Source organism: Phyllopteryx taeniolatus, chromosome 4 (genome assembly GCF_024500385.1).
Source record: "Phyllopteryx taeniolatus isolate TA_2022b chromosome 4, UOR_Ptae_1.2, whole genome shotgun sequence".
Taxonomy (NCBI): Eukaryota; Metazoa; Chordata; class Actinopteri; order Syngnathiformes; family Syngnathidae; genus Phyllopteryx; species Phyllopteryx taeniolatus.
The window spans coordinates 23,964,487-23,979,667 of NC_084505.1; the positions used below are offsets into that span (position 1 = coordinate 23,964,487).

Here is a 15,181-nt window from a genome sequence, read left to right on the forward strand (position 1 = left end):
ACAACTGGGGTTGTGAAACTTCACACCTTTGTCCCTAGCATTGTCGAACACCATTAAACACAAGTCTCTGTTACTACTCCCGAAAGCCAGAAATTTGCTGTCCATGTGTCTTTTAGGCTAGATTTACATGGCAGGTCCAAGTAGCCATTTTAGATTTATTGCGGTTATCCGATTTTTTTTAACTTCAGTGATTCTCATCGACTGTGTTGTGGTAAATTATCCAATTTCACTTAATTGGTTTGAAAACAATGGCTGATTAGCACATCTGCCTCACAGTTCTGAGGACCGGGGTTCAAATCCCGGCCCCGCCTGTGTGGAGTTTGCATGTTCTCCCGTGCCTGCTTGGGTTTTCTTCAGGTAGTCCGGTTTCCTCCCACATCCCAAAAACATGCGTCGTAGGTAGACTGAAGACTCTAAATTGCCCGTAGGTATGAATGTGAGTGCGAATGGTTGTTTGTTTATATGTGCCCTGCGATTGGCTGGCAACCAGTTCAGGGTGTACCCCGCCTCTCGCCCGAAGATAGCTGGGATAGGCTCCGGCACGCCCGCGACCCGAGTGAGGAGAAGCGGTACAGAAAATGGATGGATGGTTTGAAAACCATTATTTATTCACAAAAAATAATCCACCTTTGTTGACCTATCTATGCTCACAACATATATTGAACAATTCAATACTCTAGATTACAAAAGTTAATTAACTGACTGGTGTAGAAAATGTCATGGTACGCATACACTGAGTAAGTAAATCTGTGAGTAAATTGAGATCATCATTATTTCCGTATATACATATAGAGTACTTTATGTGACATTTTTGTTCGGTGGTGTGTGAGATATTTTTCATGTAAAATATGTGTCTTGGCTCAGCAAAGGTTGGGAAACACTGTTCTATTCAACTGTTTATTTATTTAGTGATTTAGTTATGTAAATTGTCACTTGAACCATGAAGTCTAAATCCAGCCTTAAAGGATTTCTGGTGCTAAATCCCAAGTACCGTCTGTATTTCAGAGTCATACGTGAAATTAGGCCACAAAATGTATATAGCGGGCCGTGTGTAACTGAAAGCAGAGTGGTCGCCAGAATCTCGCTAAACCGAGTTGAAGCTAAAGCAGAGACCTCTTTGAGATGCACATTCAGTCCCTCCTACAGAAAAAAAAAATGAGACCACTACAAAATGATTAGTTTCTCTGATTTTGCTATTTCTACCAACTGTATATGTAAAAAACAATTTGCTGTCCTCTGCTCTGACAAACTCTGCGATTGTATTTTTCAGCAGGACAATGCTCCATGCCACACGGCTAGGGCGTGCAAGGTGCGGTTGAAGGACCACCAGATCGAAACCTTGTCGTGGCTAGCCTAATGTCCCGAACTGAACCCCATTGAAAACCTCTGCAATGTGATCAAGAGGAAGACAGATGTTTAAAAACCATCAAACAAAGCTGAGCTGCTTGAATTCTTTCATTATTTGAGGTATAAAAAGCACTCAACATTTTTGGGTATTTTGACCAATTTTCATTTGCTGCAAATGAATACTCTATCCTCTTGGAATTTGGGAGTTACGTTGTCAGTAGTTAATAGTATATACAACCCCAATTCCAATGAAGTTGGGACGTTGTGTTAAACATAAATAAAAACAGAATACAATGATTTGCAAATCATCCATCCATCCATCCATTTTCTGAGCCGCTTCTCCTCACTAGGGTCGCGGGCGTGCTGGAGCCTATCCCAGCTGTCATCGGGCAGGAGGCGGGGTACACCCTGAACTGGTTGCCAGCCAATCGCAGGGCACATCGAAACAAACAACCATTCGCACTCACAGTCATGCCTACGGGCAATTTAGAGTCTCCAATTAATGCATGTTTTTGGGATGTGGGAGGAAACCGGAGTGCCCGGAGAAAACCCACGCAGGCACGGGGAGAACATGCAAACTCCACACAGGCGGGGACGGGGATTGAACCCCGCACCTCAGAACTGTGAGGCTGACGCTCTAACCAGTCGGCCACCGTGCCGCCATTTGCAAATCATGTTCAACCTATATTTAATTGAATACACTACAAAGACAAGATATTTTAATGTTCAAACTGATCAACTTTATTGTTTTTAGCAAATAATCATTAACTTGGAATTTTATGGCTGCATCACATTCCAAAAAAGCTGGGACAGGGGTCATGTTTAGCACTGCGTTCCATCACCTTTTCTTTGAACAACATTCAATAAACGTTTGGGAACTGAGGACACTAATTGTCGAAGCTTTGGAGGTGGAATTCTTTCCCATTCTTGCTTGATGTACAGCTTCAGTTGTTCAACAGTCCGGGGTCTCCGTTGTCGTATTTTACGCTTCATAATGTGCCACACATTTTCAATGGGAGACAGCTCTGGACTGCAGGCAGGCCAGTCTAGTACCCGCCCTCTTTTACTACGAAGACATGCTGTTGTAAAACGTGCAGAATGTGCTTTGGCATTGTCTTGACGAAATAAGCAGGGGGGTCCATTCAAAAGACGTTCCTCAGATGGCAGCATATGTTTCTCCAAAACCTTTATGTACCTTTCAGCATTGATGGTGCCTTCACAGATGTGTAAGTTACCCATGCCTTTGGCACTAACACAGCCCCATACCATCACAGATGCTGGCTTTTGAACTTTGCGTCCATAACAGTCCGGATGCTTCTTTTCCTCTTTGGCCCAGAGGACACGACAGCCACAATTTCCAAGAACAATTTGAAATGTGGACTCGTCGGACCAAAGAACACTTTTCCACTTTGCATCAGTCCATCTTAGATGAGCTCGGGCCCAGAGAAGCCGGCGGCGTTTCTGGGTGTTGTTGTTAAATGGCTTTTGCTTTTTTGCATAGTAGAGTTTCAAATTGCACTTACGGATGTAGCGCCAAACTGTATTTACTGACATTGGTTTTCTGAAGTGTTCCTCCTGAGCTCATGTGGCGATATCCTTTACACATTGATGTCGGTTTTTGATGCAGTGCCGCCTGAGGGATCGAAGGTCACGGGCATTCAATGTTGGTTTTCGACCTTGCCGGTGACATGCGGTGATTTCTCCAGATTCTCTGAACCTTTTGATGATATTATGGACCGTAGATGATGAAATCCCTAAATTCCTAGCAATTGTACATTGAGGAACATTGTCCTTTCAACTGTTCGACTATTTTCTCACGCACTTGTTCACAAAGAGGTGAACCTCGCCCCATCTTTGCTTGTGAATTTAGGGAAGCTCCTTTTATACCCAATCGTGGCACCGACATGTTCCCAATTAGCCTGTTCACCTATGGGATGTTCCGAACAGGTGTTTGATGAGCATTCCTCAACTTTCCCAGTCTTTTTTGCCACCTGTCCAAGCTTTTTTAGAGCCTGTTGCAGCCATAAAATTCTAAGTTAATGATTATTTGCTAAAAAAAAATTCAAGTTCATCAGTTTGAACATTAAATATCTTGTCTTTGTAGTGTATTCAATTAAATATCGGTTGAACATGATTTGCAAATCATTGTATTCTGTTTTTATTTATGTTTAACACAACGTCCCAACTTCATTGGAATTGGGGCTGTATAAAAAAAACATTTCAATCAAACATATACAGATATCTATGAATAGCAAAATCAGAGAAACTGATCTACTCATTTTTTCCAGAGCTGTAGTTAGACCGCTGTCCAGCTGTCTACGTCCGCAGGCGTTTTTATGGAGAAGGTGACTTACGCGTGTAAAGAAAAAAAAAGAAACCCGCATAAAAATCTGCTGACAATCAGTGGCTCCCCGACACCTCTGTCATGGCTGGACGGCATGTGTGCAGGAATGTCATAGTGAATGGAAATCAATCCAAAACGACTGTGACGGGGGTTGGTGGTGGGGGAGGAGGATGGAGGGGAATGAAAGAAAGAAGGAGCCTTTGATGTGAGTGAAAACTGATCCCAGGCCTGCAGATATACGGCAGCGGCCGTGGTGTCTGCGACGCTTGCCATCGGGTGGGACCAAGGCGTTAAAAATGACTACTGTTTTATTCAAGATGGCTCCAAGAGAGGAAGATTCAGGGGAGAAAAAGAAATGCAGTAAATGAAAACAACGTGAGGCTTTACAAAAAAATCAAAATATTGGCAGCGAGCATGCCCGGCTGGGTCTCGTATAGTATGTCTGCTGGGAAAGGTAATTTCCTTTGGTGGCTCTCCAAGCAGACCTCCTCAAGCGCTTCCATGTGATGGAAGACGAAGAATTCGGCTCGCGTGTGGAGTAGTGTTTTTTTATTTTTACAACTCACTTAAATTGATTGTCGAATGAATTGCGTCTTGAAGCAATTGAGTCAAGAGAGTGCACTGCTTAGCTGCAACCAGCAGAGGCGCTGTTGATTAAGTCCCAACTACTTTGGGGTGTGAAGAAAAAGAACTGACATAAAGCAGGGTCATCGCCCCATAAGAATAGGGAACGAGCCTTGCCGCAAATAGCGAAAACACGTGAGTGACTGACACTCCCAATTATGTTCATCGTTGCCCATATTAACAGTTTAAACTGTAAGTATACTACTGAACTCAAACATTTCCATATCATTTCAAACTCATTTTACGAAATTTCCCTTGAAAATAAATGGCTTAGTGTGTGTGTACATGGACATGGGGCGAGGACGCTCCGTAACTTCCACTAACAACCCAGGCTTAACTTAGCTCTTTTCTGACATATTACATAGCTTGTCTCGTAGTTGAGATGTGATTTCTTGTGAGTCACTATGCCTTTTTAAAAATAATAATAATAATATTAATCTGTATTTATTTTGGTAACATTACAACTTTTTCCCATAATATCACAACTTCAGTCTCAAAACATTACATTTATTTTCGTGATTCTACAACTTTATCACAGCAAAATGTTTCTTCATATTAGACTTTTTCTGAAAATATACAACATAAAACTACTTTTAGAGGTATATTTGCATGAATAGAAAGCCTTAAATAGAAAGCAAATCAAATGGAAAAACAGTATCGGTAAGTACAAAGGTAACTGATCGTGCCTTCTTGTGCCATGGGACAACATATTCTCATGCCGCTGAGCAAACTACTTCATTGCATGCCTTCTTTAACCTGGAAACCTCGGGTGTCGGAACTATTGTAAGCAATCCTGCAGGAGGATTTGCAATGGTAGTGGAGCAAGAAAGTTAAAAGTAAAAACAAAATCAAAACAAAACACCCCTGAAAAATAAATACATAAAGAATAACAACAACAAAAAACAGACATAAATACACAAATATTAAATTACAATACGGGACGAAAACTATGCAGATATTTAAAAAAGAAATCCCAAAATACAAAAAAAAAATTAAAAAAAATCCAACAATAGTATGAAAAGTATTCAAAAGTAATTTCATGCCAGCGCACCAATACCCAGCCCCTGCCAGTCTCAAGCTAAGTTAAGAAATGAGTGGCTTGCGTCAGGAAGGGCATCAGGCGTAAAAACTGCGCCAAACTGAGCGACTCTCAGTTGGGACTCAGAATGGAACAAACCAAAAGTTGTTACAAAATACAAAATGTTAGAAGTACAAAATTATTTGAAAAAATACATATATTACAATAAATATAAACACTGCTACAGTCATATTTTTTTTAAAAAGAGAATGTGAGAAAAAATACAAACATATTTCAACAAAAATGTAAAAATAGCATATAATACAAATCTAACTCTAAATAAAAAAAAATTATACAAAGAAAAACAGAAAGTACGGTGGTAACTAACCATGCCTTTTTTGCAAACTAGTTCATGGCATGCCTTTCGTAATGTTGAAACCCCCTTATTCAGGCACCGCCGTAAAACGAGCACCACCTGTAACTGGTTGTGATTTCACTTAGGGTGTGTCACCATTATTACACACAGCAACAACAATTAGCCTCTGGACCTGTTTATAATAATAAAACGTAAATACTAAGAATTAAGATACAAGTAACTTCAAAGAAACAATTCATAGTGTCATAGTGTAACATAATGAGCCCAAAGCCACTGGCAATGCTGCCAGTCATCCTGAGTGGGATACGGAGACGCGCGTGGACATAACAGCATTAGTGTGGACAGCTGCGAGGGGACACAGGAAGCTGCCAGTGATGGACCTGCAGCTGGCCTGATATTTAGGTCATTACAGGGGGAAAGCAGGGGGGACGTAGGCCCTGGACCCAACCACTTACTCAACTGGAGGGGAGCCCGGCCTCTGTCACACTGAGGTCAGTGGAACCCCTCAAGACGGATGCCTCTGACGTCATACAATATGAACCTTTAAATTTCAGACATTGCATATCTCTCGCGGAAAACCTCAAGTCAGCGGGCACTCTTGCTCTATCAAAATTTTTTTTGTGACACTTACTGTATGCCAAAAGAATGAGCAGCCTCAAAAAGATTGTCTCTTGTTATCAAAGTTAAGATAGAGTGCTTTTGTTGTTTTTGCATTTTACAGTGAGTCAAGACGGCGTGCACCACTTGGCTGTGACCAGCAGAGACGCTGTTTCACTGATTCACTACCAACGAGCGAGCAGAAGAGCATGCCGCTCAGGAGTTCAGAACATTCCGAGGGTATCAACCCATCCCCTCTGCCCTGATGAAAAGCATTTACCCAGGCTAGTCAAGTGAGCATGCAAGCAAGCTAATTTAGCTCAGCTAAAATCAATACATTGCATTACAGTTGTTAACTAATTTTTACACTTCTAAGACCATAAAAAAAAAAAGTTTCATCTGGGTGGCTAGTCAAAGAGCGATGACATTTTCTTAGGAAACCGTGTATATACAGGTGCATCTTCATAAAATAGAACAGTTGTTCTTAAAATAGAGCAGCAAATGCCACCTCAAAAAATACTTTGCTCTTCACCAAGTACCACCAACATGACCAATATTAAAATATGCAAATAGTAGCGTAGTAGGTCCACGTGTTCATAAAAAATGAGACAGAAGTTTTATTCCCAAAAAGCGGGTGGTTGATTCAACCTTAGCGGATTCCCAAAAAGTGTAATCAATATCATTGCAGGCCACTGTAACATTCTGCACAGTTTGAACACTAACACTGCACCGAGATATAGGAAAATAAAAACTACTTAAATAATAATTAAATTTAAAGCAGCGAGTCAAACATGCGGCCCGCGGGCCAGAACCGGCCCGCCGGGGGGTCCAATCCGGCCCGTGGGGATGGCGAACACATTCACTGCTATTTTTCCATAAAAGTAACTTTTGCTGCAAATCCACTGGAGGGTGTACTGACAACACTTAAATGACATTGATGCACTTGTGAAGGCCAAACAATGCCAAGTTTCAGGAGCACAATAATATAAAATGTTGTGCTATGTTCACACTGTGAAAATAAATACCTCCTGTAGAAATGTTTTAAGACTTTGAATATTACAAAATTTCAGTCAAAAGCTTCACTTCAAAAGAGACTGGTTTGTTGGAACCTTTTTTTTTCATGCACTGCCACAACTTATTTTTTTATGTATACATTTACAACAGATGCATAACTGAATGGTACATGCGCACTGATTCATAATACATTTGAAATAATTTATGGTTAAAAATTTCAAACTGCTCATATGATTTGCAACAAAATTTGCAACAAGATAATAATGAATAAATGTGAATATTTTCCGAAAGTACTTGTAATTATTTGCACCAAAACAATGGGGGAAATGTTGAATAGTTGATATTTATGGATTTTTAAGCCACAAATATTGTTGTCCGGCGCTCTTGAGATCTAATTGGGGTAAAATGTGGCCCGCGAACTAAAATGAGTTTGACACCCCTGATTTAAAGGTATTGCACATAAAAGCTAAATATAAATATTGTACCAAAATACATAAAAACAAATGTATTGTACTTAAATGTTAAATACAACTGAACTGTACGTAACATACTGTATGTACTGTACTGAGAAAAAAAATGTTTAAGCCATTGTAACTTTTTGCAGACTTTGAACATTATGACATGAACATTGAATTCAGTAATTCTTTCGTGTACCACTAGAGGTGCTCGTCCAACACCTTGAGAATCACTGAATAAAAATAGCGTGGAAACGTTCATTTATTTAATTGGTTCAATTTGGAAAGTGGAACTCATATAGTACAAAGATTCATTAAAGGCCAACTCCTACCTAATTTCTATATTTAAAATAATTTTGATTGTTGCTTATGTAATATTATAAATTCTTGCAATAGTGAATTTTGGGTATTTGTAAGCTGGAAGCTGTAATCATCAAGATGCTAACTAAAAACAAAACAACAACAAAATTACGTTTTCCACAATATTCAAATTTATTAAGATGCACCCGTATATAGAGTATGTATTAAAGTTGGTACTTACCGTTCTGGGCATGGACGGCGAGAGGGAGCCATTGGTCATGTAGGAGTCGTTCATGTTGCCCATCATGATGTAGCTTGGGTAGCTCGGGTATGCGTGGCCTTTGCTGTACAAATCCTGATGTTTGACTGATTCCAAAACAAAAAAGACACACTTAAATAAGCAGTCTTGTAATGTAACAGAGTTGTACAAAAGTATAATCAAGTATACTAGTACTCAAGTATAATTTTCAGATATCTGTACTTTACTTTGTTAATTCTATTTCTGGCATCTTTCAATTGTACGACTACATTGACTAAATACAATGTATACTTTTACTTGAATACCTTTTTCCTGATACCATTTTTGTTACATGCAAGTTTAAGCCTCTTTCTGTTGTTTCTGGATATTATGCTTCTATCGTAAAGAATCCAGGATAAAATCATGGTAAAAATTCTTACCAGTTACTTCTTTAAAATACTTTTATTTAACAATACTTAAGTACATTTAGTAACAGTACTATAAGTATTTTACTCAAATACTGTACTATTCTACAAGGTGTCTTCAACTTCTACCAAAGTTAATTCTTGTTAAGCTACTTGTAATTTTACCCAAGTACTGCTTTCAGGTAATTTATACAAGACTGTCAATAAGTCAATAAACAACTGGGTAGAGTTGCCAAAATTATTCTCAAGTAAGAGTTGTGTTACTTGAGAATAATATGACTATATTACTTCAAAGTAAGAAGTAGTTCTCCAAATAATGACAGTATTAAGACTAAGTATTCAGAGAAAACGCTATTCAAGTACTGAGCAACTAAAGAGTAATTTCGGATTAATTTTTATTAAAGCGGTAATGTCAAACGCCCAACAATATAGTTATCGTGTTAAGTAAAACAATAATAAATTAAATCTTTATAATAATTATAAAAAAAAAAAACATCAATTGAGGCAAACTCAGCCACAATAAATGGTAGTTAAATTAACTTTGTTAATATGAAACAGCACAACAGGCCCATCAGGCAGAGATTACAAAGCTGTTGCATGGTCATGTGACAAATGTCTCTCTGACCAACCAAAACAAATGGAGCAATAGATACAGATCGTTAGCCTAATAGCATAATTGCCCAAGTCATTTTTGGAAAAAAAAAATTCAGTTGCCTCGATTCAACTGTCCATCTGCACGGACATCATGAAAAAAACGACACTTTTAGCAAGTACAATAGCATTTTTTTAATTGATATTGTGACATTAAGTTTAAAATAACTTGGGCAATTGTGATATCAGGCTAACGAAAATAAAAGTAGCAAACGGAAAATGTAGCTAAATGGAAATGAAAAAAAATACTCAAATAAAAGTACAAAGTATGTTGCATTAAAACTACTCAGACAAGTGCGATTCATCCAAAACGTTACTTGAAATGTAAATGCATCACACTGAATGATATCGCTTGAACCCGCAGCGCATTTCGCCCCGGCCTTTTGTCGGCGGCCTCACAGAGGACTCTGACTAAATTGTATTATGCGCAGGAACAATGGAGTCCCTCTGTGCCAATTAGCACCAATTAGAAGAACATACAGAGTGTGTCAAAACAGGAGACGCCCCAACTGTTCCTCTATGACCCGACAACAAGAACAGGAGGAGGAGGCGGCGCTTTATACAAGAGGACTCAATTCAGCGTCACTCGCCACTCAACTGTGTCATAAAGCCAGGGGCGGGTGTGAGGGGGGGAGTGTGTTTGTGGTATTTAGCCCGACGGCAACATGGATCTTGTTGTGAAGAAAAGCAGTGTTTGGTTTGCGAGAAGGAATGGGGTAGGGGTGGTGGCGGGGCGGAGTAAAAAGGGAACAAAGGGGAGGCACACTCTGCCTCAAAGGCCCCGCCGATGACCCGCCAAGTGGAGGTCACACCACAATAGGCCCGTGAGGCCCCCGAGTGGCGCCCGCGTGTGACCCCGACGCCGCGTTTATTGTGGCGAATGTGTGACGGGTGCCAGCGAGGTTGATCTAAATATGGGGAAGGGACTGCGCAATCAAAAACGTTCACACATGATGATGATTTAAGAAAAATATGCCTCGAAAAGGCAGCACAGTGGATAGACGTAAATAAAGGGGTAAAGTCCTCTGTGGTTGAGATTTTCATTGATTTGAGATCGACTCTTGTAAGGGGGAGCGACTGAGTGAATTTTGGCTTTTTACGTTTTGTCAGGATGCACGCTTGCAAAAATCTGGGTTTTCCGGCATGTTGAGGCCCTCGTATTGCAATGTAGCAGTAGCGTAGCATTTCTGTCCTGGCTGGGCTGTTCAGTATAATAATGGCTGGTTACAATCAATATACAGCGGTTAACTTATTTTTACACTTGAATGACAGTTACTCTGAATTATTATTATTATTATTGGCGGCACGGTGGACGACTGGTTCTGCCTCACTGTTCTCAGGACCCGGGTTCAAATCCGGCCTCGCCTGTGTGGAGTTTGCATGTTCTCCCCTGTGCCTGCGTGGGTTTTCTCCTGGTACTCCGGTTTCCACCCACATCCCAAAAACCTGCATGGTAGGTTGACTGAAGACTCTAAATTGCCCTAAATTGCCCGTAGGTGTGAATGGTTGTTTGTTTCTATGTGCCCTGCGATTGGGTGGCGGTCAGTTCAGGGTGTACTCCGCCTCTCGCCCGAAGATAGCTGGGATAGGCTAAAGCACGCCCGCGACCCTTGCGAGGCTAAAGCGGTAAAATGGATGGATGGATTATTATGATTATTATCTCAGCCTTGGCTGCTCACTACACTATTAAAGCCTATGCCTAAAAGTTAGTTCTGTAAAGCCTTAATGTAAAGAGATGTTTCCCCCCCGGGCACACGCAGCGAAATGCGGCCATCACAATTTTGCTGGCGTCGGGCCGAAGATGTCAAATTTGGACAATTTTTTAATAAATCGACACTATCGGTCAGTCCCGACATGGGTATGTTATTTTTACAAATTATTGACCAATATAAAGTGTTGAAAATGCTTTGCTCTCTTTGACGACACAATGTTAATGGCTCAACAAACGTTTTTGCGGGGTTTCCTGAAAAGTGCTGGTTTTTGGAGATGCAAGGTTTCCACTTGACGCCAGCGATTTAATTGTGACTACACAATTGATCGATTTTTTTAGTTTTACAGCGGTTAACTTATTTTTATACTTCTACTGGACTCTGCCTTCACTTTCTACACCACACGTTTTATTTCATTATTGTTTTAAGCAGTTAGATTTGTTTTTGTTCACTTGTATGACAGTTGAGAATGTTAAAATGTAAATGAAATATAATAATTAAAGCGGCAAGCAATAATTGACTGGCAATAATGGCCAACTCAACGTTTAATGTCAGGCATGGGCTGTGAGAATGTTTTTATGCATCCTGTTATGTTCACCTAATTTGTGTCCATCAGTGAAACTGGTGTCTGGGGGCTAATTTTTTCCTTACATTTCCAGGCCCTAGAAGTAGCATACACTGGAATCTAGGGTAGTTCTGATTATTTGCTATGGGCCTTGAAATAGCAAAAAACTGGAGATGGAACATTGTATTCTTTCTCATCTGATTGCTCGCTTGTATGTGAAGAGTTATTTCCGGAAAGGCCTTGTATTAAGCAGTGTGACTGTTGTTTATAAGCATTCAAATACATTTATCTCATTCCGGGCGCATGAAGGAGAAAGGAATCTTTTTGCGTCACTCACCATCGTCGGGATGCTCTCTGTGCTTTTCATGATATGAATCTTGGGACTGTCTCGCCGCCTGTGTGAAAAAAGCACACACACACAAAAAAGGGAAGAAATTCAATGGCGATGAATCGACTGGGAGGGCCTTCAGACGCCGTTAGACACACGGAGCTGCTGATGTGGTCAGCGGATCGCAGAATAACACGGCCCAGGATCAATGTGCTTCTTTTTCTTTGCTTGTCAACAAGGCGCACGCACACACACACACACACATGCACGCACACACACAAATTTACAGACAAGCGTCTCTCCCACTTAATTAAGGCGCCATGGCCTTGAGGGGCTTTACAAATTAACTTGTTTTCTTATGAGTTCACTCGCTCCCATTCCAGCCTCTAATCTTACGTCTGTTAAGGCTGTCATCATTTTTTTTTTACAAATTGAATTTTCATGTTTTACCCCCAAAAAATGTATACACCCAATTTCTGTTAGGATTGAGGAGAAGACCTAACACACACACACACCCCCTTAGGATGGCTTCCAGCTGAGCAAGGGGAACTTTTCGTGCATCCTAATTAACATTCAGTCCACGTCAGCCTCACATCTCAGACCATTTTGAAGTCTCATCCTGGACAGGGGTCCCCAAATTTCATTAGCACGGCGGTTAATGACAGAACATCCCAATAACTTGCTAATTTTTTTATTTGTACGTTCAATAATAGTGTGTGTGTGTGCGTGCGTGCGTGTGTGTGTGTAATACCTAATTAAAAAGATGTACAATCATTTCCTGCAAATGAGAAGCACTCTTTTGCAATTTTGTGAAAAAAATATTGCAACTATTTAGAAAAACACTACAATTTAGACAAATATTACAAATATTTAGAACAAATACTGCGAAAGTTTAGAAATAATACAGTAATTATATTGTAAAAGTACTACAAATATTGAGATGTTTTTTAATTCAGAATAAACTACAATCTTGATAAATAACACATTTAAATTAATATTGCATTTTATTTAAATTGAAGGAATATAGTATATTGAGGAAAAAAATATATTTAAAAGAAAAGGCTATAAATATTTTGAAAAAAATCATAACTACTACTTAAAAGAAATACGGCACATATTTATTTAAAAAAACTAAATATTTGTAAATAATATTACAAAGATACAACATTCTAAAAGTAAAAATATTTGTATTATTATTAATGCATTTAAATTTTTTAATGAAGTCACATTTAAGTCCCCTTCATTCTAACGACTGCAGCACTTTCGCAGCTTCAACGCAGAGGCGTTCTCACAATAACATTGAACAGCCAAGCGTTACACCTGCTTCTTAGTCATAGTAAAAATGGTTTTACATATATTATTACATCACCTCAAGTGACTAAGCTTGCCTTTTGATAGTTTCTTGTAAAAAGGCATGTATAGTATTTAAAATATTCAAAACATTTAGAAATGTTTTTATAATACATTTCAAATTATTGTTTAGAATTAATGATTTTTTTACATAAATATTATAAAACATCAATCTAACCTATAAATAGCTTTTTAAGCCCCACATTTGCAGACTCCACACAAGGCCTCAGCTACACATTTGATTTGTCATTTTCTAAATAAACAAAAGAAACTTTAAGCGACAAATTGCATAATGCAGAGTGTGCAGGCTGGACAACTAACGGCCCGTGGGCCCTAAAGCAGCCCCGGGAGAGCATTTTATCCGGTCTGCCGTGCAAAATAAAGCCATCGGATCGAACAAAAAGGCTAAACCGAACAACCCAGACGTCTCCATCAGAAGGAATAATTAAAAATAATCATACATTGTGGAGGACTTGATGGCTCCTGATAAGAACAATGTACATTCTTTTCGGAGCCAGGCTTATTTTTCCAGTTTAAGTCAAATGAAAGGATGATTTTGGTATGCATGAAACAGAGAGGTACAGTATAATGAATAATAAAAGGTGGAGGCCTCCCTTGTTTTGTTAAAAAGCAAAGACGGAGGCTGACCGAGTGACTCACATCGTGGCTGTTACTGTTGGGGCTTCCCTCGGACTCGTTGACCAGCGACGACTTGATGTCGGCCAGGTCTCCCTCCTCTTCCGAGTGGCTGAGCTCGGCGAAGATCTGCTCCTTGTGCGGCTCCCCCTCGTCCTTGAACGGGATCATTTCATCCGTGGCGCACAGCTCCGGGTCCCCGCCACCGCCGCCTGACAACTGAGGCATGTCGTCTCACCTCTTTTTGCGCCCACAATCCCCCCCACCCACCCACCCCCAAAAAAACACCCAAAAATGTGTTGAGGAAAAAGAGAGTATAGGAACTCCCAGTGGAAGGAGCCAAGTTCTTGACCCCCTGCAGAGGGGAAACAAAACACAAAAGGACACTAGTCCACAAATCACCACTTTTCACTCAAAGATGATTTATCCAAACCTCCCAAAAAAAAGAAAAAGTGCATGTGGTAGTCCCTTGTGGGTCCCGGTGGAGAAGTAAAAAAGAATGTGTGGATGTGCGCATCCACAATCCTTAAAATAGGAATTAAAGGCAAAAGGTGATGTTAAAAGCAAAACACACACACTCCGTGGAGAAGACTTTCCCAGCGCTCCCGCAGCGTTTCCACGGTGTAATGTAACCGGTGTGTGCGAGCGTGTGTTGGTAATGGAGCTGCTCCCACCTCCTTTTTCCTCCTCCTCCTTTTCCTCCTCCTCTCCAGTCAGCACTGACTGACACTCCCACTTTACTTCTCCCAAACAAATGGACCGAGCACACAAGCCCACGCGTGGACTGACGTCTCAAAACAAGCACGCGTGGTGGTGCCAGTGGTGGATGGGTCCCGTTTTCCCCTATCACTCTCAGGGTCCAATTCTGGAAAGTACTACAAGGGCCATACTAAATCTGAGCCACTGAGAACTACAGCGGGCTCAATCAACTTTTATCATTTTGCAGGAGTGAGTTAAATTCCTGGATCTTTTTTTTTTTATTTTTTTTTACAAAAAAAAAAACATTTTTGTCTCACGAAGGTCCGCTAGCTTAATGCTAACACACAATGCAAAACGTCATAGTTGCAAAACTAGCATCGTTGTTGCGGTAATTATAAACCTTTAAAGAAGTTATGTTTGACCATGTGGGAGCAACACATGCAGAAAGAGCATACAGCAATACTCACAAGCATATATTCTTGATCCTCTGCACAAAAAAAAAACG

At 40.2% G+C, this 15,181-nt stretch overlaps 1 protein-coding gene across 8 annotated transcripts in view; it reads right to left on the reverse strand.

The window, feature by feature from the left end:
* Window positions 1-14,689, reverse strand: part of lef1 (lymphoid enhancer-binding factor 1) — a 72,525-nt gene extending 57,836 nt beyond the window's left edge. For 2 of the 8 annotated variants that reach the window (XM_061770789.1, XM_061770788.1), the window contains exons 1-3: window positions 14,002-14,665; window positions 12,001-12,058; window positions 8,317-8,441 (exon numbers count right to left, since the gene is read on the reverse strand). In XM_061770789.1, the coding sequence (XP_061626773.1) occupies window positions 8,317-8,441; window positions 12,001-12,058; window positions 14,002-14,205 (387 nt within the window). In that variant the 5' untranslated portion in view covers window positions 14,206-14,665. Of the gene's footprint in view, window positions 1-8,316; window positions 8,442-12,000; window positions 12,059-14,001 lie in introns of those variants that run through there. The other 6 variants (XR_009788165.1, XM_061770787.1, XM_061770785.1 and 3 more) reach the window with 6 other exon arrangements.
* Window positions 14,690-15,181: the final 492 nt, after the last annotated feature.